The sequence below is a fragment of the Oreochromis niloticus genome, linkage group LG19 (genome assembly GCF_001858045.2).
Source record: "Oreochromis niloticus isolate F11D_XX linkage group LG19, O_niloticus_UMD_NMBU, whole genome shotgun sequence".
Classification (NCBI taxonomy): domain Eukaryota; kingdom Metazoa; phylum Chordata; class Actinopteri; order Cichliformes; family Cichlidae; genus Oreochromis; species Oreochromis niloticus.
The window spans coordinates 5,936,519-5,960,941 of NC_031983.2; the positions used below are offsets into that span (position 1 = coordinate 5,936,519).

Here is a 24,423-nt window from a genome sequence, read left to right on the forward strand (position 1 = left end):
ACTCAAGGAGTTTTCTCCTCACTGTCTGTTCCTGCACGCGTGCAACAAAAATGAAGCTAAAGTCACTGAATCAAGGGTTCTCAAGATTTAATGATGAACTTCAAATTTAGAGTGACACATCATCTTTAATTGTTCTAATGCATCTGTTTGTGTGATGGTGGTTTATGTTAGGAACAGCCACTTTTTGTAAGGTTTATAAGCATTTTATCGCATTTTTTCTTTATTCCTTGACACCAGCTGTGAATATTAAGAAGATTTTTATAGCTAGAACAAGAAGCTGCAAAATGAGGAGAAACGCTCCCTTGTAGATGGATGAAATGTACAGCAGTGAATTCTTTCCTTGTTGCGGAAAATGCTCCCCAGAGCCGTCATCGGCCCACATGACACACCTTGAGAACCCTGGCGCTAAATGAGCCGGTTCCTGGATCAACTCCGGGAAAATAAAGCCAACAACGCTAACGAAGCGTTGTCTCCTAACGTAGATTGCATCCTTCAATTAACCTTTCTTCCTCACTGTGGTGCTGGAAAACAATACCAAACAGAAGTGAGACCAGAAGAGCGTGCGTAAACAGGATACAGCTGTATACCAAAGAAATCTGGTGCTGGCAGGCAGGCCGGTTAGAAGCCTCACAAGTAGATTTGATCTTTGCAGTTCACACTGTCAGTGCTGGTGTCTTGACAATGTTGAGTGGGTTTATCATAAATGAACTGTGCATTTATGCCCCTTGAACCATCCAAACAAAAAGAAGTCAGCTGATAATAATTTGAGAGGATCCATTTATTTTCTTGATTCTACTATTATTGTCATTTTATATTATTGTGTTGTTTACTTTTATCCTGTTGCTAAACTAATTTCCCCTTTGGGACAATAAAGAATTTGAATTGAATTGATTATTTAAAGATTTTAAAAAGCCTAAATCCATTGCTTTCTTTGCAGGGGAGGATCAGTGTCACTCTCTCATCATTGCTAAGATGGATGGAAACGATGGAAAGAACACTGAAAGGTGGACCTTACCATTGCTGTGTGTGCCGTTGTCCCTGTCCCACGCCTCCACTATCACAGTGAACGCTCGCTGAAACACAGAGAGGAGGAGAGACAGAGGTCATCACGGGGTGCACTAATACGGAAACATCACAATCAACTTTTCTGCTCAAACTCGTGCCCAGTTCATGATGTAGACATGGCACACGACGGTGAGTTTACACAGAAACCCAGATATGAACAGACACGGAAGACTGCTTTCAGAAACTGGCACACACACATACACACACACATATTTGGCACAGAAGGTGAGAAGCGGTGGGAAAATTTGTTTTGTTCCCACACTGCTGTCACTGATTAGCTTCCATGTAACCAGGGCTAGTTAAAAAAGGCAGCAACCTGATCATTCAAAAAAAGAAAGCATTCACCTGGAAATCAGCAACACACAGTTTCCATATGATCATTTCAAGTTCAGTCAGACAAACAGTCTCCTAATTACATTCTCTATATTTTTCTCTCTTTGTTTCCGGATTCACTGGAAGGTCAGCACCCCCAGAGTTGGCAGGTTTTTGATGAATTGCCAAAAGGCAGTTAAATGGACTATATTGATCTCCAATGGGGAAATATAATTTTCTTGTCTTCTCCACTGAAATCCCCCACAGGAAACTGTGTCCCAACTTGTTTCAAATGTCTAGGAACACATACACCGACCAGGCATAACATTATGAGTACCGACAGGTGAAGTGAATAACACTGCTTCTAACACATCATGGCACTATAGGTGCCATGATGTGTTAGAAGCAGGAAAACCGGGCAAGCCTAGGGATTTGAGTCTGACGAGGGCCAAATTCCAATGGCTAGATGATTGCTCCAAAACTGTAGCTCGTGTGGCGTGTTCCTGGTCCGCAGTGATCAGTATTTATCACAAGTGGTCCAAGGAAGGAACAGTGGGGACCAAGAGTCTTTGATGCATGTGGTCTAACAGATGAGCTGCTGTGACAGTTAATACTGATTCTGATAGAAAGGTGTCAGAATACACAGTTTGTTGTACATGGGGCTGCAGACCAGTCAGGATGCCCATGCTGACCCTTGTCCACCATCTGGACCACAGAGCAATGGAAGAAGGTGGCCTGGTTACTTTGGCACATACGACCTCCCTAAGCAACATGGTGCAGACCATGTTCATCCTTTAATAGGAACTGTATTCCCTGATGGCTGTGGTCTCTTTCAGCAGGATAATGCGCCCAAAGCAAAAATGGTTCAGGAATGGTTTGAGGAGCAAAACAATGAGTTTGAGGTACTGACTTGGCCTCCAAGTTTCCCAGATCTCAGTCAAATTGAGCATCTGTGGGATGTGCTGAACAAACAGGTCCAATCCATGGAGGCCCCACCTCACAACTTAGAGGACTTAAATGACCTGTTGGTAACATCTTGCTGCCAGATACCACAGCACACCTTAAGGAGTCTAGAGGAGTCCATGTCCAATAGGTCACGGGTGTTTTGGCAGCAAAAGGGGGACCAACACAATATTTGGCAGGTGGTCATAATGTTAAGCCTGATGGATGCATACTCTATCTGTTGTTTGGGTTTGCATGTTCAGGATGGTTACTATGCCTTTCTTTGGATTGTCTGTCATCCACAGAAATGAGGATTAAATTTGGATTTCTGTGTTAAATAATACCAGATACAGTAAATGTCACAATCTGCTGAGTGCTAAACTGCAGGTTTATGTGTATACTGCGTGTGAAAGCCCAGCATGCCTGCACACTATGCCCTACTTTCCTGAAGAGATGGACTCCACCGTCCCACAGCAACAAACTCAAACTGTGGATTGTTTCAGGTGCAGGGCTATTTTCCCCCCCTCTCCCTTTTTTTTCACGGGCATCAGCAAACAAACCGAGATGGAGCTCGCTGTCTGTCATCTGCATGGGGCCAAGCGAGCAGCTGTGAGTTCCCATGACCCAAGTCTGACTCAGAGTGACTGAAGGCTGCAGGGAAGATTACAAGGGAGGTTACAAAGTGGCGCTAGGAGAGATTAAAGACGAAGCGCAAAAGACATGGGGTGAGGTAGAGCGCTCAGGTGCTCGTGGTGCTTTAAACGTAATTGCGTGGTGTGAAGCTCTTTGGGGTGGGTAGCTGAGAAAAGTCGTGGGTGAGACAAAAACACAAGTCAGATATTGCTCTTAGTGCTTGTTAGCATGTGTTTTTTTAATTTGTTTTTATTTTAGGGTGTGTTCATAACATGCAGGTTGGCGCCAAGGCGAAAACAAGTCCAGAATCGAATGCTTCATGGCAAATAGAGTGTGACTAAACGATTAATGACGTACTTGAAAACGGATCAAAAATTCATGTTCAGTTTTGTGGATAAGTTGTTTTATGCTCAACTAGTGCATTAAACGAGTGTCACTGTTTCTTTAGTCTTATGGAGCTCTAGTCGAGTAAAGTCTGTCGACTAATTAGAGGGAAGAAAAAAAAATTGTAGTGAATTGGCGTTATATAAGGAGAACTGATTTTTTTGATTATTCTAGAAATGAAATGTGACTACATATTTTTAAAAAATTATGCTTTTTTTCCCCCTTTTTTCTTCACCCATTACATTTTTTAAGTAATCACCCCAGCACCAGGTAGACATTTTTGTCTTTTTACTCTACACATCACGAACTGATTAACTTAAAAACTGTTGTGCCTGATGTTAAAATCCTGGATACATGAAAGGCAAAGCTCCTGTCTTTACCTCACATCTCTTCACCTCTCATCTTATTCAATGAATGCGTCTGCTTTACCAATCCTAAATCTGAAAGTTGGAGTGATCTCAGGCATGCCTGCCAAATTAGTAGCGCAATCAAATGTGGGAAAGTGGAAATGACATTAAACGAAGAGGTTTCGTAGCCGCGAGGTGTCTACGTAATGTCACAGAACTTCCAGAGAGAGCCAGAGGCATTCACAGGAGAATTTTCTTACAGGCTCTTTCCTACACTCCCTCTGTGAGTGTAGGCATGTGTTACAGCATCACCACAAGGGACAGAAAGCCGCCACAGTTTTCCCAACTTTTATTTTGTAATGCAACTATTACTACAATTGTTTGGTCGAGGATGAGCTATTCTACCATGCTAGATAAAGACTGCAGCAGTAATATAAGCAGTCACAGTGTGAATGGATGAATGAGACATCGCCTCTCTGGGCTCCAATATTAGAAAACAAGAAGGATTGTAAAAGAGGTAAAGTCTTCAACACCAGCACAACTTCATTTTTACCATTTATTTTAACAGGATTAAATGTTGAGAAAAGATGTTCAGCGATCGGTTTTTCAATGCTGAAGTGTTTGCCAGCACATAATCTTATAATTGCTCAGAGTTGTTCCAGTACTAATAATCCCCAAACTATGGCATCATTCTGAGGACAATCTGAGCACAAAGTGTCCAGATCATACCAGCTTCTTCTTGTTTGGTTCTTTAGATGACACAGTAGTGATTTATGAGTGTGGTGAGAAGCCATAATTCTACTCTGAGTGAACACAAGTGGACATTATCATAATCAATTTTCCCCTTGCAATCAATTTTAAATGTCACAGCCACTGACTTCCAGACAGATGGGGCTTTCTCCGAACCTCAGAGCACCTTGACATGAGTGTATGTGTGTTTCTGTATAAGAGTGTCTGTCAGAGACTAAAGCAGGAGGCTATGTGTGTCACCGAAGGCCAGGAGCTTGAAGATCAAAGTGTCACGTCCCTGCAGTCTGCAGCGAGACAACCTTATCTGTGTGTGTCTGTGTCTGTGTGTGTGTGTGAAAGAGAGACGTGAGGCTTGGGAGGGGAGGAAGGGAGTGTAAGGGTGCGTTGGGAGACACTTGACACCTCCTAACCAATTTACAGGAGTCAGAGGGATTTGAGTTTTCATTAGGCGAGGAGGAACCAGCCCACTCCTCACCGCCTTCACCTGTTCAATGAATAAATTACTGCCTCACCACAGCAGGAACAGCCGCCAGCGACACACAAGCCTGCTGAGAATAAACTGTACAGTCTGGAGCTGCTCGACACGCTGCAAATTATGTGTATCATACACACTAACAAGCTTTCTTCCATTGAACTGCAGCCACTACAAAACTTGGAGTTCTCGCTTGGATAATCGAAGCCACCCTGATTTTATTTCTCAGTTCACAGAAGGGAATTCCGACTTTTTATAAAACTGATTCAGGAAGTAAACTGAAAAAAATATGCAGTCTACAACAGCGCAGTCTCAATCTGAGTCTTTTGGAGAACCCTCTGAACGCACTCAGCAGTGTGTGTAATATTGTTGGAGCAAATTAAACTGCACTACAAGCCATAAGAGATGCTATTGTGCAGATGAAGTGGTGCCAGTACTATAAAACTAAGGCCAGAAGATCACTCACTGTTAAGAACTCCTAATACTACTAGAGTAGGTTTGCATTATTCACAGTAATAATCAAATAAGCCGTATTTTTCTCACTGCGTATGTCTGAAACAAGATGTTTTAGCTCCCTTCTCCTTTTTTCAAGCCAACTTTTTTCTGATTGGCAGCTACTTGAAAACAAAATACTGCTAAAGGTGGGTGTGTCAACAAAATCTCTGAACACCATAATAGGGCATTCCACTCTCACTGACATCATAAAGAGCCAGGAGTAGAAAAAACTATCCAAAACAGAACATTCGGGGCAGAATGAAACCTGTAAGGTGAGGTAAATCCAGCATTGTCTTGTCTCCCTCTCCTCACGCCCCTCCCTGAGCCTGGTTCGTCCAGAGGTCTCTTCCTGTTAAAAGGGAGTTTTTCCTTCCCACAGTCGCCAAGTGCTCGCTCAAAGGGGCCACCTGATTGATGGGGTTTCTCTGTATTATTACCTGTAAAGTCCCATGAGGTGACTGCTATAGTGATTTGGCACTAAATAAATAAAATAGAATAGAACAACTGAACTGAAGGATTCTTATTCAGTAATACCTCAGGGGATTAGTTTGGAGGCAGCAAACTGAACAGCTGAAACTAACAATTACAACTAACGACCATTTTGGCTCCAGTGGGCACCTCTAACAATCATTTAATTTACTTCCACTTTAATTTTGGAAATCCTTATAAAGGATTAGAAAGAAGGAAGAATATCATAGCACAAACCCTTCAGAAGAACTCAGCAGCTAAAAACGAATGTCAAAAGCCTCCGTGTGGGAACAGTCAAAGAAATTAAAAGCAGAGTGCAGTAATGTAAAAGTAATACCACAACGATGTTCCATAAAAGATGTGCAACAACAATTTTTATTACACTTCCACACTCACAGGTGGAGTATAATCACGAGGAATGTTCTTTTAACTGAAAACTCACGACAGCCAGGAATTGTTCACGGCAAAAGGAGTAAAAAAAATCCAGAGACCCAATTAACAACTTTTCCGGAGTTGTGATCTGAGGAAGAAAAAAAAAAAATAAAAGCAGCAGCAACACCTGTCACGTCACACCTGTTAGTCTATTGACATGAATAAAACATGTTGCTCCCGGCAGAGAGGGGCTCGGATGGTTAATTTAGCACGTTATTAACAGAACGAGCCCAGCACCCCTCCACCCACTACCACCTCTTCTCTCTAAGGAGGCCTCAATGTGCCAACCCTCCCCGAGGAGGCCTCGTTCAGACAGCAAATCTAATCAAAGCTAATCTAATCAGGTCTTTATACTGGAGCTGCAGAATGGTGAAATGACCCAATTCACTTTTCCCACACCAAACGCGTGAAAAGCTATTTCTGTCGCTCCAGGTCACGCCGCCTCCTCCGGCAACAGAGAGGAATTCTGTGAATTTGCCTTTCATACTAAATCAATAGCACCTATGTCTGAGGGAGAAAATACCACCTTAAATCCATTAGTTAGTCCTAAGTGATATAACTAAGAAAGAAATATGAATTTCTCTAATCATACCTCTACAGTAAGGTTATACGATGCTTCTCCAAATTTCCACTGAACGCTGAAAGTCAGAGCATGTACAGAGATAAAAATCTGAGTTTTTATTACCACCTCATCAAACCGTCAGATGCTACCGCTGGCTGCACTTACTCAGCCACTGTGCATGTACATCTGTGTATCACAACCACAAGTGGGGGACTCTGATGTTTTCTCATGTTTTACTGCGTTATCTCGGAGTACTAGCACAATCGCTCCTCTCTTAACTTGTGATCTTGGAGGAGCACAATAGGTACCTGTGCATCCGAGACTGGATGCAGTCTGAAGAGTGAGTATGAGTGAAATTTCAATTGTGCAGATTCTCCAAACTTGTGCACTGATTTATTGTAAGGAGTGTGTCTGTGATTAGCTCAAATGCTTGGCTGAAGCTACTGATTTGATTTGTAAACACAGTGAAGTGCTGAAAAAGACCAGAGAGAGAGAGAGACAAATTCAGACCAACCATGACCGTAAAAGTCCACAGAGACTCACTGAACAAATCCACTGGGTTTACTTATTTATTTATTTATTCATTACAACCTACTGATTTCAGAAATGAGCTGAAGCGATGTTTCACAGTGGAACTGAAATATAAGTGTGAAGGTACCGTGGTGGGTTCCTTGGGTAATGTGCAGTTCTAGATGTGTAAGTGGCAGCAGGCTATTTTCAGAGGAAAGCTAAGCTAACACGTCGAACACAAACAAGAACAGCTTGAGAAAAGTTGAATTTCATACAAATATTGGAATATCAGACACAGAGAGAACAGAAACGGCACACATGTATCCATAAAGCGTGAAGAAAAGCTGGAAAGATGAGTTTACTTTGCTGATGGACAGAAGATTTGTTAATTATATGATGACTCCTTAATCACATTTAATGATGCCAAATGTTTGTATGCCCTAGCTTCTCTAACATGAGGTCTCGGTGCTTATTGTCAGGTGACAAATCTGAAACAAAGGCTGAAATGTCAACACAAACGTCCACCATACAGAATCATAATTCATGATGTCCAGTGGCCATGTGCAGCAGTTAATACCCAGTTAAACGATGCTAGTCTGGCGAAAGCTGCAACGTTCAAAGATTGTTCAGGAAACTGAACTGGAACTGCAGCACGGATAAAAGTCGTCCAAAGACATAGACCAAAAAATCCAGGTGTGCGCAAAAACAGCCAGTGATGCAGTCAAGAACAATATTTATTATCGTAACTTTGCTGTCTGCAATATCTCTCAAAACTATGTCAGAACAACTGAACAGATTCTAATGTAAAAACTGCAAATAAACAATACACTATTTCCCCTTTAATCAGACTCACAGCAAACCTCTCGGCTATGAGGGGAAAACTCCCGACTCAGCACAGGCACACACACCTGGGGCTGCGACCTGGCCAGTTAGCCAGCCAATTTCAACTGACCTGATTTCCGCATGGTGTTTATGACCCAATTGTGATCAAGCGGCCTGTGGCAAGAACAATAATTTTTTCAGTTTTTTTACTTTCTTTATCAACCCTCTAAAGATAAGCTGACATATGATATAAATCCTAGCTTTGTAAGTCTGAGTTATTCCCTTTCTGTTTACACAAGACACGCAACTGGAAAACAGTATCTTACTGTTAAGATACCTGCAACTCGTTTCTTCATGTTCTGACATTTACAGACTAAACCACAAACTGATTTAACAAAGAAATCACTGATCTTTTTTCATTTCCTTTAATCTCCACCTCCAGTTTGTAAGTTGGAAATTACCGAGACTTACAGTAATACCTCTGATACGTACAGTAGGATTAATAATAATGAGGACTAGAAATGAAAGAAGTGATAATGAGCAGTATGGAGGTGCTACCCTGACTTCATCCCAGAGTCTAAAGAACATTTGCTGAATATATATTTATGAACAGCATATTCAGCACTTCCGAACTCCAGAGGCTGTAAGATCCACTGCTGACAATTTGCCCAACACAGCTGTCCTCCTATATCTCTGTTTCGCCTTCCCTCCACTTGTCTTGTTAACTCAATATCCGGGGACAATAGCTGAGGTATAAAGTCATTGTTCCTGCTGAAAGGTGCGGTGACAAAGAGGTTAAAGCAGGCCTCATTTCCACAGCTCCACTGGGAAAGCGATATTCACGCCGTGGGAAAAACCCTGACCGACTCCTTCAATAGTGGCCCACCTTAGCACAGATGTGACAAATAAACGGTCCACCTGCCCTTTGCTGCAAACACAAGTAATGTTTTTCAACATGTGGACAAGGCGGGGGCAGTTAGGTAATGTTAGGTCTGAATGCTGTTTTAAATTAACTTTAATGGTAGATAAACTTTGAGTAGTGTGAGAGCATGCTGGGTCCAGAGTTGTACATTTATGCCAACATAGGATTAATTTTAGTGCAATTAAAAAGAACTAAACTCTCGAAGAGAAGTTTTAAAGTGTTCTAATGGGCATCTATAGATTCAAGATTTCTCAAGCAAACTACATTGATGATGACAAGCTTGTGGAGCCGCTAAAAGCTACAAGTGACAAGAAAAAAGAGAAGCAAATAAAAAATACTTCAAAAGTCAAAGAAGGATGAAAAAGAAGGAAGAATAAATTGGGCCATTAATCCATCATTTCTATCATTTTTCACTCACATACTGATGCTCGTGGCCAACTGGCTAAAACTTTGGCGTAACCGTCTAACTCCCAGCTAAGTCTGATAAAGTGCAATAGGAGTAGAAATGTCACATTTCTTTACATTTTTTTACAATGTCATTCTTAAGTTGCCTTACAATGTAAGACAAAGACGTCACAGGCACTTTTTACAGATTCAATCTGGGACTTTAACTTAAACACAACACATTTAAATGTCTGTTAATGTTATAAGCATACTGGGTTATGAACATTTGCTTTGTTTGATCAGTTTTAAATGACTAATATCAGACATGACAACCCAAGCAGTAATAAAATCAGAAATAATCTTAAAGAGCTAACTAAGCATCTTATATCAGCCCAACCTTACACTTTGATCCTTTACATGGAAAAAGAGAAAGGTAGATTAAGTGTAGTTGCATTGTAGCGCTTCAGAGAGTATTTCACGGGTTTCTCCATGAAGGGGAGGTTGGGTAACAGAGATTATTGGCAGAGATTTTGGTCCCACATGAGTTGAGAAACCCTGCTGAACCTTCACCCAATCCCTCTGGAGAGGCCAGTTACAACAGGCTGCACAGTATCCAAATTTCAGAAGGATACGGAGGACGAAGAGGGACTTGTAGTAAGATGTGTAAAGGCCCATTTCTATGTGTTTCTCTCCAGTTTTATTACTTCAGCCAAATGACGAGTAAGGGTAAGGTCAGGGTTTGTTCATGCTGTATATCTTTGCAGTGGTTTACTTGAACTCTAGTGTGTTTATTCCTTTGGTTCGCTTCATTTTTCCACAAGAAGAATGACAGTCGTGTCAGAAAGTCTAACCCCTACTTCATGTGCTCTTTACTGGAGTAAACTCTAGAAAAGAAGATCTACCAACAAGTGTGTCACACCAAGTATAAACTACAAAATCCTGCAAACAACTAAAAATCCTTATAAGATGAAGATTAGGATTTGATTATGCTTGCTGAATTGCTGACCTTGTGCATGAAAGAATTCCAACACTTCTCTCCATGTCCCTTTAGTTCATCAGCTGGTTCACAGTGTGAACCTAAACGAGCCAAATACAAAAATAAAATAATACAATGCAATGATCTTCTCCCAGTCTGTTTTTGGACAAAGAAAAAGCAAACCTCAGGTGAACGCTGAACCCTGAAAACAAAACAAACTAACCAAAGCCAAAAACCTTTTAACTAACAAAATATGTAGTTAGAGGGTGTTCTCTGTGTAGGTACCCTGTGAGAGAAAGAGGGAGATGGATAAAATAAACATGGGATTGATGGGAGATTTGGGAGGTAAATAAATAGTGGAACAAAGGAAGGTTTGGCCATCACACAAAATCGCTTTCTCTTTTCCATCCCGCCTTATGTCCTCTTCATCCCGTCATGTGTCTCCCTGTACCCACATCTAATTAGCCCCCGTCTATTAGCCCCATCAGCAAAACTGGAGAGTCGAGTGGGAAATTAAGTTGCTCTGTGTGTATAAACCTCTAACATGTTGTTTTCATCACCCCTGATCACCTCAGTGTTCATAATCCATATAATACTTCATGTCTGCCTCACCAAAACACACACATTATGATTTTAACACAGTTAGAATGCTGGAAAGTCACTTATATGACCGTGTCACCGAGCACCAAATCAAAACATCAGTCACCTCAAGGCATCAAGGCAATTTACATTGTCAGCTAATGCAGACAAAACCTCAACAATCAAACAACCCCCTTTCAGCAAGCACTTGGTGACAGTGGGAAGGGAAAACTGCATTTTAACAGACAGAAAATCTCTGGCAGAACCAAGCTCAGGGAGGGAGTGGCCATCTGCTTCGACCGGTCAAGGATGAAGGGAGAAAGAAAAGACAGAAGACACTGTAATGCCATAGTATTAAGCTGCTGTGTTATTTATGATGTGAAATGTCAATTACATACCATGTAAAGCATGTTTAGTTGTATCATGACTAAATTCACAGCAAGCTACCAAAACTTTGTATTTACTTTAAAAAGTTTGAATTAATGATGTAAACCCATTTAAATCACCACAACCTAATAAGTGCAGGAACACAAATCTGCCCCCGCAGACACACAAGTCACACATAAAATCAAATCCATCCACAGCATGTGCATCAATCAGCTGACCAGGCAGAGCAGCTAACAACACATTTCCATGCCTCTGACCAGAAACAGGTCATCTGACATCGAACCAGCGTGGGAAAGATGAGCAGATCCACTGTGAGTGCAGTTAACATCACGTAACAGAACCTCACCATGATCACGCTGCAGGCTTTTAGGCTTATTAAACACAAACTAAGAGAAGCAGCAGGCTGGAGACCACAGACTATCATTTCTATTGTGTGAGCGGCTGTGTTTTCTGAAATCTGCATCCATGACTAAAAGCTTGCTTGTTTTCTAAAACTGCTTACTAGCACTCTGGTGGACACAGCCAATAAAGCTGGTTCAAACTGTTGCATGCAAGTAACTAATTATGCAGGATGTTGTTCAAAAGCATTTTAATCCAGGAAATGAGCAACCAGTCGTGACTCTAAATACTTCATCTTTTTTGTAGTTCCTGTGTAGTTTTAAAACACTCTTGCCACCAAAAACCAGTTATTTACGTCAGCCTGCGCCAAACTAAACAACTGCATAATCATTGCATTCAACATAGATGTACCTCCCATATTCTTTAAAAAATTATATATGCATGATGATCACTCAGAAATAAAATCAAACTTTATTTAAAAAGCAGACACTAGCTCTCTAAATTCCTTCTCAGTCCATGCAAGGAGAATACTTCAGTAAGCTGGCACCAAAATTCTGGCTATGTGACCACACTTGCCCACCTGTAACACCAGCTAGTCAGCTTCATGTGCTTTTGCATCATGTGTCTTTACATTCAGCTTCCCTAACCAGACCAACCCTACACCTTTGTCCCTTTGGGCTTCACATCCTCCTAACCTCTTCCCAAAACTAATCAACCATAAAAGTATCAGCAAACAAGAAAGAGCTCCCTGATGAAAGAGACAGAGACTGCGCCAAGGACGCACTCGGCAAATGAGCCAAACGAGCCTACCGCTGGCAGTGACAGCATCGAGGACACAACCCAGGAAGGCAGCAACTCGCTGTCATCCAACATTACACTTTGTGATTGCTCACTGATACTCCTCCGAGAGACGTGATCTTACACACCGCGTGCTGTAATCATAGCCTGCTTTCCTAATGCAATTCACTAAAACATTTATCCGAGGAGGAGGGGGAGCAGGAGGTCTCTGAACAACAGCTGTTCCACCTCTGTCCCTTAGCTCCACCAGGCTGAGGGAGGGGAGGGGGTATTCTGGCAAAAGATGGGGCAGGCGGGAGGGGGGAAAAAGCGGGCTATGAAACTGAAGGAGTACTCACCCTAGATCCCTGATTTACTCACAGAGGGGTGAGAGAAGGACAGCAGCTCTAAAAATACCCCCATAAGGAGAGAGGGAGAAGGAGATGGAGGGCCGGGGGAAGGTTTGGGTACAAGTGGAGCGGCAGAGAGGAGGAATAAGAGAAGAAGTAAATGTTTGTTTTTGCTTCAGTCACTATAAAAAAAACTAGAAGAAAGAAAGCAACATCTTAAAAGTCTGCATCCTAAAAATACACCTCCCATGTGGCAAAACCTCAGAATTTTGAAAGGGGGCCCATTCTTCCCTTCTACCTCCCTTTGCCCCATCATCACTCCTTCCTTCAGTCTATCGACCAATCCCCCCCCCCCCTTCTCTAATGAAAGAACATGTCATTGAAGGCCCCAAAAGCCGGAGGGGTTAAAATGAAGGAGAAATGATTGGCAAAGGAAGAGAGGGCAGAACAATGTCCTTTTTCTGCAGCTAATTTATGTCAGGACCAGTGGCCCAGATACAGAGGTCAGCCAATGGAGTCGACTATAGCAGCACCACAGGCGACAGGCCACGGCTTCATACATGTCTTCATCCTTTTGACAACAAATTTTACGCGCATACAACACATATTTGGGATCTTGAACAGCGTTTTCCTCCAAAATAAAACTAATCCCAGGTGAGAAAAGGCTACATAACTCCATTAATATGTTTTAGAAATAGAGTTTTCATCACTTTGCAAAAACTGACTGAAGAAGGCAGAACAGTAGCTCCATGAAATTGAAGCTGCAAAAAGGTTTACCAATATCAATACCAACCCTGGTATTGGTATCGGATCAATACTTTGTTTCTCTCCTCTGAGTTCACTATTGTGTTACCAAACCTCAAACATGCACTATAAAGAATGTCTGAACCCTTTTGTGTTGACTGTCATGTCTATTTTATTCATAGCATTTAGCTATAATCAATCGGTTTGTTCTCCTCACTGGTTGAGTCATTTCCATCACTTCTAAGTGTCAGACAAGGCCAAAGTTTACACAGTAATCACTCAGGTGTTCCTGATCTGGAGGTTTGAGGTGACTGAAGTTGTGGTGCATGTGCTGTAAATGTCTTTAACCAGGAATCTGAATATTTATAACTTTCAAGGTGAAAGAAGCAGTTGCTTAGAGTCGGTATTATCTGTGATATCACAGATCTCTCGTTTTCTTTTTAGTTGCTTTTCTCTGGTGATTATTATTTTAAATGCTGTCTGTCTGTGGATTTCACAGTTTTGCTGGGTAGAAAGAAAACACTCAAAGACATCATTTTGATTCCAGGCATCTTTTCTTTCTTTTTTTCAATTATCTGATAGTTACATTACATGATTAATCAATTACTCCCAAATAATCAACATGGTGACACTGTACATATGAAACCAGCTCACTCAACACTGTTAACTTTATGGAGAACTGCTTTAAAAATGTGAAATGCTATTAATTTCTAACTATTTGTTTTACAAGCCTTCAACTGCTGCGACTTTGACATCCTCGTCAGAACAAGCTGCTGAATGCTGATACCCTCCTTCTTTATGCTGCGCTCTCTCTCTCTCTCTCACACACACACACACACACACACACACACACCTCTATCTGCTGTCTGTCAGATAGCAGAAAACAACAACCCCACACATGACGAGTGAAACAATGACCCAATAATGGGTAGAGCGTGAACCTGAGAGGCGGCGAGGTAAAGGCATCCCCCAGCCCCGATTGACCGGAGGATGATCACTTGTTTGAGTAGAAGGTGACACTGATATCCACCGCCGCCTGTGTCACACACAACTTAGTGGTAACCGAATCTGCCTGCAAGGCCCCAACTTACTACTTCCATCTTCCCCTCTGCTGACAGCTGACCATGGGGAGTGATGAATGGGAAGGTCTTGCTGCCAACCCAAGCACACAAAGAACCCGATATGTACATTTTAACATGAACAGATGCATGGGGACTCATCCCCCCCCCATGTATTAACTTAAATCTTTTAAAAATCAAAAAGATTAGGTACACCGTTGTACACTGACAAGCTGCAACAGTAATCTGCTGACAGATGAAACCACTGACCGTTTTGTTACAATGAAATGTTCTGCTGGAAATTATTGGGTCTTGCTAATTCGTGTGGATGCCACCCACCGAAAAAGCAGCTCCATCCTGTAGGACAGTGCACCCAGCCACACCTCAAAAACTGCTCAGAACAACCGAAGAAAGTTCAAATAAAACACAGTCTACAGATCCCATTTCCCACTGGAATAAGTCTGATGCACACCTGGGAACCCAGAGAAGTCCTCTGCCACAGGACACCACAGCCCCCTATCACGCCCCCCTATCATCATTTATCCATGACTTCATGGGTCAGACCTGAGATGTTTTTAACAAAATAAAATGCAAAAAATGTTAAGTTATAAAGTGATTTTTTTGAGTAAAGAAATCTACCAGTGTTTCCACTAAGAAAACAACCTTTTTTATGCATTTTTTTTAGTGTTTGTTTTATTTATTTTTCTAACTGTGCTAAATCATAAAAACGTTAGGAACTGGAAATATAAATAACTGTTTGCTCAATCATTAAAAGATTTATCACTTTCCCTTCCTTGGCTAATTGATTACTGGACTAATCACCTCCATTAATATCCTGCGATTAATCCCTGCCTTCATGCTCTGATGATCAACTTTAACCTTGATCCTCTTCTCCAGTTTGTCTCACAGTGACTGATGACTCTTGTTTGGACAGCTCACTCAGCTGTTTTGTGGGAACAAAACCTGTAAACTCCACCAAAACATCATTTCAAACAGTAAACCTCCCTGATACAGATCTGTGGGTGTAACAGCAGTTTTTTTTAACAAAGCTCTGATTGCCAGCTCTGATCCACTTTCCCACGCTGTGCCTCCAAATAAGGAGCAGGGGCAGGTTTTGATTGGCTCTCCATTCTGTTTGGATTAGATAATAAGTTACCTGCCACTTCTTAATCAGCACTGAAAATCCTTACATAACCCCCTCCCGTTCCTTTCATTTAAACACACAAGCCACACAAACACCAGCTTGTTTGGTATCACATCGAACTGAGACACCACTCCACCATTATGCGTAAAAGTCTTGCGTCCTGCGCTTTCACCAGGTGGTTTTGGCTTTATCAGAAGCACGCGGACATTTCCTGTAAAGTTCCCAGAGAAGAGCATGATCTACCCCGTGACATGACTGAATGACTGATGATGTGAAGATTCCAAAAGATGCCAAAACGTCGGATAGGATGAGTGGCACGCAGAGATTCAGACAAGGAGCGACTTGTTGCAGAGAACTGTGCCAAACTGTGGCGCGTTGCACTTTGCGTGAGCCAGGGTTTAGCCTTAATACTTGACACCATCCAATTTTACATGTATATTTTATTTTGGCAAATAAAATGACATATTAGTAAACTAGTGTCCACCTGCGCGTCCTAAATGGACATTTTAAAGAACATAATTGGGTCAGAGCGTTTTACGCGTTCTTTTACGAGAAATCGGAATGTTACAGCAAAAAAAAAAAAAGAAAAAGAACAAAGAAAAGAAAAGAAACTTAAAAAGTGCACTTATCACATGTGGCAAATCTCCATCAAGCAAGGTCCACTTACCGGCCACGCGAATTGGAAGGGAATCTTAATCTTCCCGACGTCGTTGTTCCGGCTCTGTCCTTTGAACTGAAAAGTATTCCCACCGATAACCTGTGTAGTTTCCGTGCCGTAGGTACACGGTCCATTAGTCGTGACCTCCGTTTGGTATTCCTTTAAGCACACTCTTAAGTAGGTGTCACACTCGTCCTCGCCGCAGTGGCCTTCCGCCGCGCTCTTCTCGTCGTCGCAACAATCGCCGTTGTTTAGCAGACCTTTGGGGTTTTCCACCGAAATCAACTGCAGCTCGAAGTAACCGGTGGCCCGAGACACCTGAGGAGAACAAGGCGGTGTGAAAAAAACGCCTAAGATAGTAGCAGTATCTCTCTGTAACAGGTAATTAAAATAATAATAATAGTAGTAATTTAAACCTTACATTTAGTCCGTTTATTGATTCTATCGGTGATTCATGCAGGTATACAAAGTGTTGCATGACCCTCAGTTAAATAACCATCGCCGCCCTTACGAGAAATGTCACTGATTCAGGAGAAGCTCTCCACAAAACTGCACGCGGACATTCCAGGTGGAAACAAGCGGATGTGGGGAGAAAACACGACCTGGGCTCATGTTTTTGCAGCGCACAGTCACTCTGCACAGACGCTACTGTACACTTTTGGCACGGTACAGCTTCGGGACCTAGTACTCCCAGTTTAGCTCACTCTGCAGATCAGGCTGCAGTCCTGCTTTACAAACACATCCACCTTGAAAAACCATCCAGTCTGAGTTAAAAGTCAAAATCACCTAAAGGGAAAAACAACCAAACCATTAAAAGATTTAGAGGTGCTTGCTGCTGATAACAGCAGTAGAGGGATTCTCTGTGCAGGTGAGGGTGCACTGCTAACATGTGAAGACACTTAACAATCTTTTTTTTTTTCTTTCTTAGAGTAACCAAACTTTCAAGAGCGGACGCGCATTAACGCATTCGGTACGGATACCAGTCATTCAGCGCCTGGATGAGTAAAATTTGCGGATGTCTGCTGTTACACGCGCATTCATGACACAGCAGAGAATTTTGGCAAATCTAATTTGTCTCCCGAAATTCCAGAACACGTGATTCAGCAGGCAATTCAATTAAGAATGGAATTTATTCCGAGCCCCCCACAAGAAACCCCCCCAAAAAACAAAAAAACACAAAAAAACAACAACAACAACAACAACAGCATTAACAATAATAATCAGAACTTCAGAGCAAAAACTTCATCATTTGCCTCGGAGCTGAAAGACATGAAGTTCTCACCTCGGCCCGCAGCGTCAGGAGAAGACACACTAAGAGGAAGAAGCGGTGCAGTTTCCCCAGATTAGTCCACATGTCTCCGGCTGCTCGGTGTTGGTTACCATTAGGGAAAAGCAAAAATATGGATGTCTCAGTGAGTCAAAAAAATAATAATGAATGAGGCAAAAAAGCAGTATCCTCTTCCTCCTTCTATCCAATACATGTACGGCTGCTGCTCCTCCCCGGGATGCCCGCGGCTCTGGAGGAGGAAAAGCGCACTGGTGCTGCTGCTGTTTGGTCCACGGACTCACAACAAGACGCACAAACTCCAATTCCCTCCGCCGCTCGACGCACTGAGCAGCAGGGACTAGAAGCAGCGTGCGTCTCTCTCCCCAAAGCCGGAGCTCTCTTTGACGGCCAGCCCAGCGGACCAATCGCAGCCCCCTTAGCGTGGAACATCGGTGTAGAGAGCCAATGAAGAGAGGGGCGGGAAAAAGGGAGGACAGCTGATAGATTTATTATTGACGTTTTCTCACACTTTACCTCGAATTGGCCATTTTTAAGGCTCTCAGCAAAAAATCAAATCAAATCAAACAAAATTCAGTTTAATTAACGAAACAAAAGTTTCTCTGTATGTTTCTCTATATGAAATTGTCATGATAAAAATGTAACAGAGAAAATGTACAGAGAAACTTTTGCTTTTATTCTTATAATTCAAATGCTGTAAACGACAGTCATAAATAATCAGTGAGGACATGCAGAGCGCAGTTCATGCTGTTTGCGCCACGAGCTGCTCCTCACTGACTTGCAGCCTGAGGAAACAGGGCTGTTAGCGCCCTCTACTGACCCCCGAGATATATAATCGACTGATGCACTGTAAATTTGCGTTGTTACACCTTTGTTGTCTTATATCTTCTGACGTGCTGCATGAGTGCCTACACTAAATGACTCCTGCCCTGGAATCAATGCATGTCAGGCTAAAAGCAGCTCCTTAAGCAGCATGAAGAGTTTAATGTGTAAGATGAAAGAGCATCCCACCTACTGTTTGTGTCATTTTCAGCATCCACAGTTTCACACTGTCCCATCTCATATCTTTTAAAACTAATTCTAGAGAAATGTCTGCATTGCTATCTTGGTGCGGCACATCTCCATTATCTGTGCACCCTGTATGCTGAGAATATTAAAACCGTTTTATTCATACAGCACCAATTCACAACGCCAGTTGCCTCCAGGCTCTATAAGGTAAGGTAAAGACCCTGCAATAATACAGAGAAAACCCCAACGACCAGACGACCCCCTATGAGCAATCACTTGGTGACAGTGGAAAGGAAAAACTCCCTTTTAACAGGAAGAAACCTCCAGCAGAACCATCATCATTACACATCAGGCTGAGCTCTTTCATACACCTGAAAGGGTGGAGAATCACTGGGGCCATACACATGAGACTGGATTGCTGATGATGTAATATATTTGGAAATCGTACCATGTTGCTAAATCAAAATTATGGCACTTTCTCTGGAACTGACAGAAATTTCGAAATTTGGAAGAACCCTAAAAGACACCTGCAACCCTCTCAGCACAATAGTGCTCTGTACAGCCAGAGCCTGGAGCCTTTTCTTAAATCTACTTATTTTGATAGCTTGGAATAATGGGGGCCTATACCTCCATGCTTTCACACAATATCACAGTCCCAAACAATGTCTTCTGTCTGCCAGACAAGAAGAACACATAAAGTGAAGCTGCAGTATCAAAGAAGGATTTTTAAAATGTATTATGATGAAAGATGAGGGCTGCGAATGGACACGTAAAGCCCTCAGTGTTCAACAAGACGAGTGTTACCTCATTTTGTACCAACAACCAAACAACATAAAGGAATATTTCAGTAGTAATTACTATGAATTTAACTGAAAACCCGTAGACTTCAAAAATAAAATGTTTATCTTTATGGAAAACAGTATCTGTCCCTGAGTCTTATATTTATTACTACTTCTCAGCTGTCTAAACCTTCAATAGACATCCATCCCTTTTCTTGCCTCCAAATGCAGATTTTTTTTCTTTTGTCAGTAATTCTAAGCAAAAGCGCCTTATATATATTTAGTTTTAGAAAAGGTTTTATAGGACATTTCAGAAAATAGGACCAAACAACCAGTGGGGATATTGTCAAGTTAGTGGATTTGTTGTTTGCTGACAATTTGTTAGATGTAGCTATATTTCCATCTGCACCTAGTGGTCCAACGAATGGCCACTATTACCATTGCTTCTTGCTAGTATGCGTGTAAACTAAGGCAAGTGTTTTTTTTAAAGAGTAATTATTTAAATTGGTTTAGAGGAATTGTTCATTATTGATTTTCTTCTTACTCCATGAATTGTTCTTTTCTGAGAAATTTAAGGTCATTTTTGGCATGTCAGGTGATTTCCAGTCTGGAAGGCTTCATTTAACAACTTCAGGTCTTTGGGCATGTGCAAAAACCTTGTTAATCTGTTACTTCCAGCATGCAGAGAAGATTTCCTGCTGCTTCCATAATTGACCCAGTGGGTTTCATTCGGACAAACAGTGTGAATCTGCATTGTCTCAGACAGAAGTCTGTGGCAGAGTGTAATAAGACAGCTGTTTCTCCTCACACAGATCTTCCTGCTTCAGACTGAGCTCATGCAGATAGTAAATCAGTCCTGAAGGCTGGTCAGTCAGTTGCAGGATAGAGTCCAACAGGTGGCCACTGACACACTGCAGCAGATGTTTCCTCCCAGGGAGGCAGGTGCAAACACATACACACACACATCGACATTTGTGCAAACTTGTGCACATATGACTCACTGATATGCCTGCGCACAAATAGAGACGTCTTTTGTTCATCTCTTTACAACATCAGCGGCAATGAGGAAATTACTAGGAAATATTTAAAATGCAGTTACAAGGCTGATTAGTGACTCTTATCATTGGACATTTATTCAGTGTCATATTGTAACAATGTATTAGATTAGATTAGATTAGATAAAACTTTATTAATCCCTCAGGTGGGTTCCTCCGGGAAATTCGGTTTCCAATAGCACAGCACCGACAGAAGTTACAGAATGTGAGCAGAATACCATATATACACATATATAAATACAGAGACATATATAAATAAAGAGTATACAAAAGGGATAAATAGAATAATTAGGAATAAGAATACAAGGGAATTGCACATTTCAAGTATTGAAGTCTACTGCACCGTTGGATATTAACAAAAAGTGTTGCACAGTGAAAAGGCACTACAGCTTAGTTGTCCCCCCCTCCTTTGTCCTCCCGTTAAACAGTTTGATGGCATCTGGGACAAAGGAGTTTTTAAGTCTGTTGGCTCTTGTATGTATTGTACTTGTATCTGAATAGCCATTTTCTAGTCTTACTAACCACTATAAGTTCTTTACACTACAAGTCATGTGTTATTCTGGACACTTCAAACACCAATTTCTAATCACTAATTAACCTAACAGGTATGTCTTTGGACTGTAGGAGAGAGCTGACGTACCCGGAAGAAACCTGTTCAGGCACAGGGAGAACATGGAAATTCCTGGAAACTATTCAACAGTGAGTGTGGTGCAATGGATACAGTTGTATGACATGTTAGTACAGTATTTCCATTTTCTGTATTTGTTTCATCTCCCTCCATCAGTTTTAATAACTGCTCAGTATTGAAATGCTACAAATTTATTTCACTGACTGGCTTTGTGGTGCAAATATTGACTGAATGTTTTTAGTAAGCTGGTAATTGGGGAATCCATCAGCTGTTCTGTTAACTTAAGATCCATTCAAGCAGGAAGAAATTGTCAGCGATATGACAACGACAGACCAAAGAAGGTCTCAAAAGTTCAGTAACTTGTAGCAAGAACACAAGATAAAAAAGTATGAAGCTCAGAATTAAACTTTTCAAACTAAACTTTAAAGCATTACCAATAAAAGCAAAGGAAACCACTGATACTGACACTAGATGTGTCGAGGGTTACCTACGCAACCAGAACCACTAGCAACAAAGCAATCCAAGCAAATCATTAGATACAGACATGAAGACTGGGCTTTAACCTCAAACAAATTTCTGGTTTCAGGTGTTGCCAACTGATATTCAGTCCAAGTCTTCCAGCTGAAAGCCAAGCCATCGTTAGACAATAGATGGTGGTTTAGAGATTGCATTTCGGTAATCCATGGGACTGTTTACCTGCATGCCACCCAGGCTTGATTGGTCATGACTGGTCAGTACAGATCTGACAATAAGAGGATGCAAACACAAACAAAACATCTAATACCAAAACTATTCTCCTGTCCATACAAATTCTGCACTTTGACAAGACCGTGCAAAATGTAAATGGACTGGTTCTTGTATAGCAAACTTGCCTCATTGCTTTCTGTCTAACATTCACACGCATTCATACTCCGATGCATTGGAGAGCAACATGGGGTTGGCATGCACACTGGTCTGCTCTACCACCTCAGCCACAGCCAGCCCTGTATCCTGAGTTTTCTGTTCTCACTCTTCTATTACTATTTTTTTGTATTCTTACCTGATGGAAGAAGAAGGCACTTGTTGTTATCTTCTCCTGCTTTAGCTGGTGTCCTTTAAGGTTTAATGTGTTGTACATTCACAGACGATCAAAACCATAAATAATGACTAGATAATCACTGGCTCCAAACACAAGTGCCAAGTTATGTGAGATATTTGAGCTGTTCCTTTCTCATTTGTGTTGCAGGTCATTGAAGGACTCTTCCTGGCGAGCTATGTGTTCTGGTGTGGTGTAGACAATAGCTAGACAAGGATGTTTCTGGTACCTCTGTTGCTGTTTGAAAGGCAACATGCTTTAGACGGTGAGCTCTTAGATAGGGATGGCTACTTTTTTTTTTTTTTTTTACCAAACTCTGAATGCTTCCACACACAGCTTGTTACATTTTTTTGTAAAACAATTGTGTGTCTCATTTATTGGAAAAATCCTTTGATTTATGGTTTTAACTTAGTTTTAAGATTCTTTTTGAATGTCCGATTAATAAAACATGCCGTACATTCAAAGCTTTGCTAAAAACATTTTTTAGCTTAGTGGTCATTGACAAAAGATTTTTGTTTTGCTTTTATGATTTTCTTGAGCAAAAGAACACAATTCCCTTACCTGGAAGTCATTTTCAGTGCCTTCTAATAATGGAAAAACAGCTTTGGGTTCTACATTCTTGAAAATGTATTATGATAGGGTGTATCTTACACTATAAAGTGCCTTGAGGCAACTGGCGCTTGGCTTTATATAAATAAAATTGAATTGAATTGAACTGAAAATCTGCTACATTTATTCGATGAGTCCTGTTGCATTGTTTATACAGCTCATGCAGAGCTCACCACAGGCTTGCCAAAATGCAAAACCCTATACAATGAGAAGGATTACGTGTTACAGTACCTCAAGTCCAGAATGATTAGAGATAAAATCACATGTCAGCAGTTTATAAAACTGATCTTAAGCTTGTTTTATAAATGAGATTACTGATCAGCATCACTCTACTCGGTAATGCCCTCTGTACCTTTATTTATTATCTTAGCTTACTGCAATTTTATATTGACAACAGGGCAAGTCAGACTAGATTAACTGTACATTTTTGAAAACATACCTTAAATTTCAAAATTCTAAATTTTGATCACAAGCGGCAGGCAAAGGTGGTTAAACTATATATATTTTTAAAAACACATACGAATATGAAGTGACTGAAGATGACACAACTGAAATGCCTATACTCTTTTTGTCTACCTTTAATGAAAAAGTTCCCAGTTTGGTTTTATTGGTTGTTTTAGTTACAATTTTTAAAAAGCTGATTCAGTTTTTGTATTTAGGAGTCACATGTTTGAAGGGAAAGAAATTCAGCTGGAGATAAACACTCGTCTCACATTGCTGGGGCCTCTAATGCAGAACAAAGTCTAAACATGAGCCCTGCTGAAATCTGTACACACCTATCTAATATGTCCTGTTGTGTAGATATGACTCTGCTTTAACAAGCACCAAATCAAACAATATTCAGAGATTCAACTCTTGGGTACAAAAAATGTTTAAAATAGTTTGGATGGATGGATGTAAAATGTAAATTTTAAAAAGACGAATAAAAAATGAGGTTATTATGAATTTAATGGCATCAACATGTTTAAAAAAAAGTTGAAACAGGCTCATGTGTACCACTGTGTAGCATCCCCTCTTCTTTTAATAACAGTCCATAAATATCTGGGAGCTGAAAAGACCACAAGCTGGATTTTTGGGGAGATAAATGTTGTCTCATTGTTGTCAGATACAGGATTCTTGCGTTGTTCTGAGTTCTGATTCTTCTCTGTTTCGTTTTTTCAAACATGTAGGTACCTCAGCATTGATGGTGCCCTTCCCGATGTGCAAGATGCCATAGATGCACCCTAGGTGATGCAGACTTTAGGACTGAGTGCTGATAACAAGTAGGATGCTCCTTCTCCTCTTTAGTCCAGAGGACATTGTGTCCGTTTGTCCATAAACAATTTCACATTTCGATTTGTCTGACCACAGAACAGTTTTCCACTTTTCCTCAGTCCATTTTAAACAAGCTTTAAGTTTGTGTTTCTGGATAATCTTTACATACGGCTTCTTCTTTGTACAGCAACTGTTCACAAACGATGATTTTGTGAAAG

At 41.2% G+C, this 24,423-nt stretch overlaps 1 protein-coding gene across 2 annotated transcripts in view; it reads right to left on the reverse strand.

Moving 5' to 3' along the window:
• LOC100699141 (protein jagged-2) overlaps positions 1 to 18,206 on the reverse strand; it is a 51,163-nt gene extending 32,957 nt beyond the window's left edge. Inside the window, exons 1-3 of one of the 2 annotated variants that reach the window (XM_003451191.4) lie at positions 17,795 to 18,206; positions 16,522 to 16,830; positions 1,016 to 1,073 (exon numbers count right to left, since the gene is read on the reverse strand). In XM_003451191.4, the coding sequence (XP_003451239.1) occupies positions 1,016 to 1,073; positions 16,522 to 16,830; positions 17,795 to 17,866 (439 nt within the window). In that variant the 5' untranslated portion in view covers positions 17,867 to 18,206. The remainder of the gene's footprint in view (positions 1 to 1,015; positions 1,074 to 16,521; positions 16,831 to 17,794) is intronic. The other variant, XM_005455921.3, reaches the window with a different exon arrangement.
• Between the last annotated feature and the right edge of the window lie 6,217 nt (positions 18,207 to 24,423).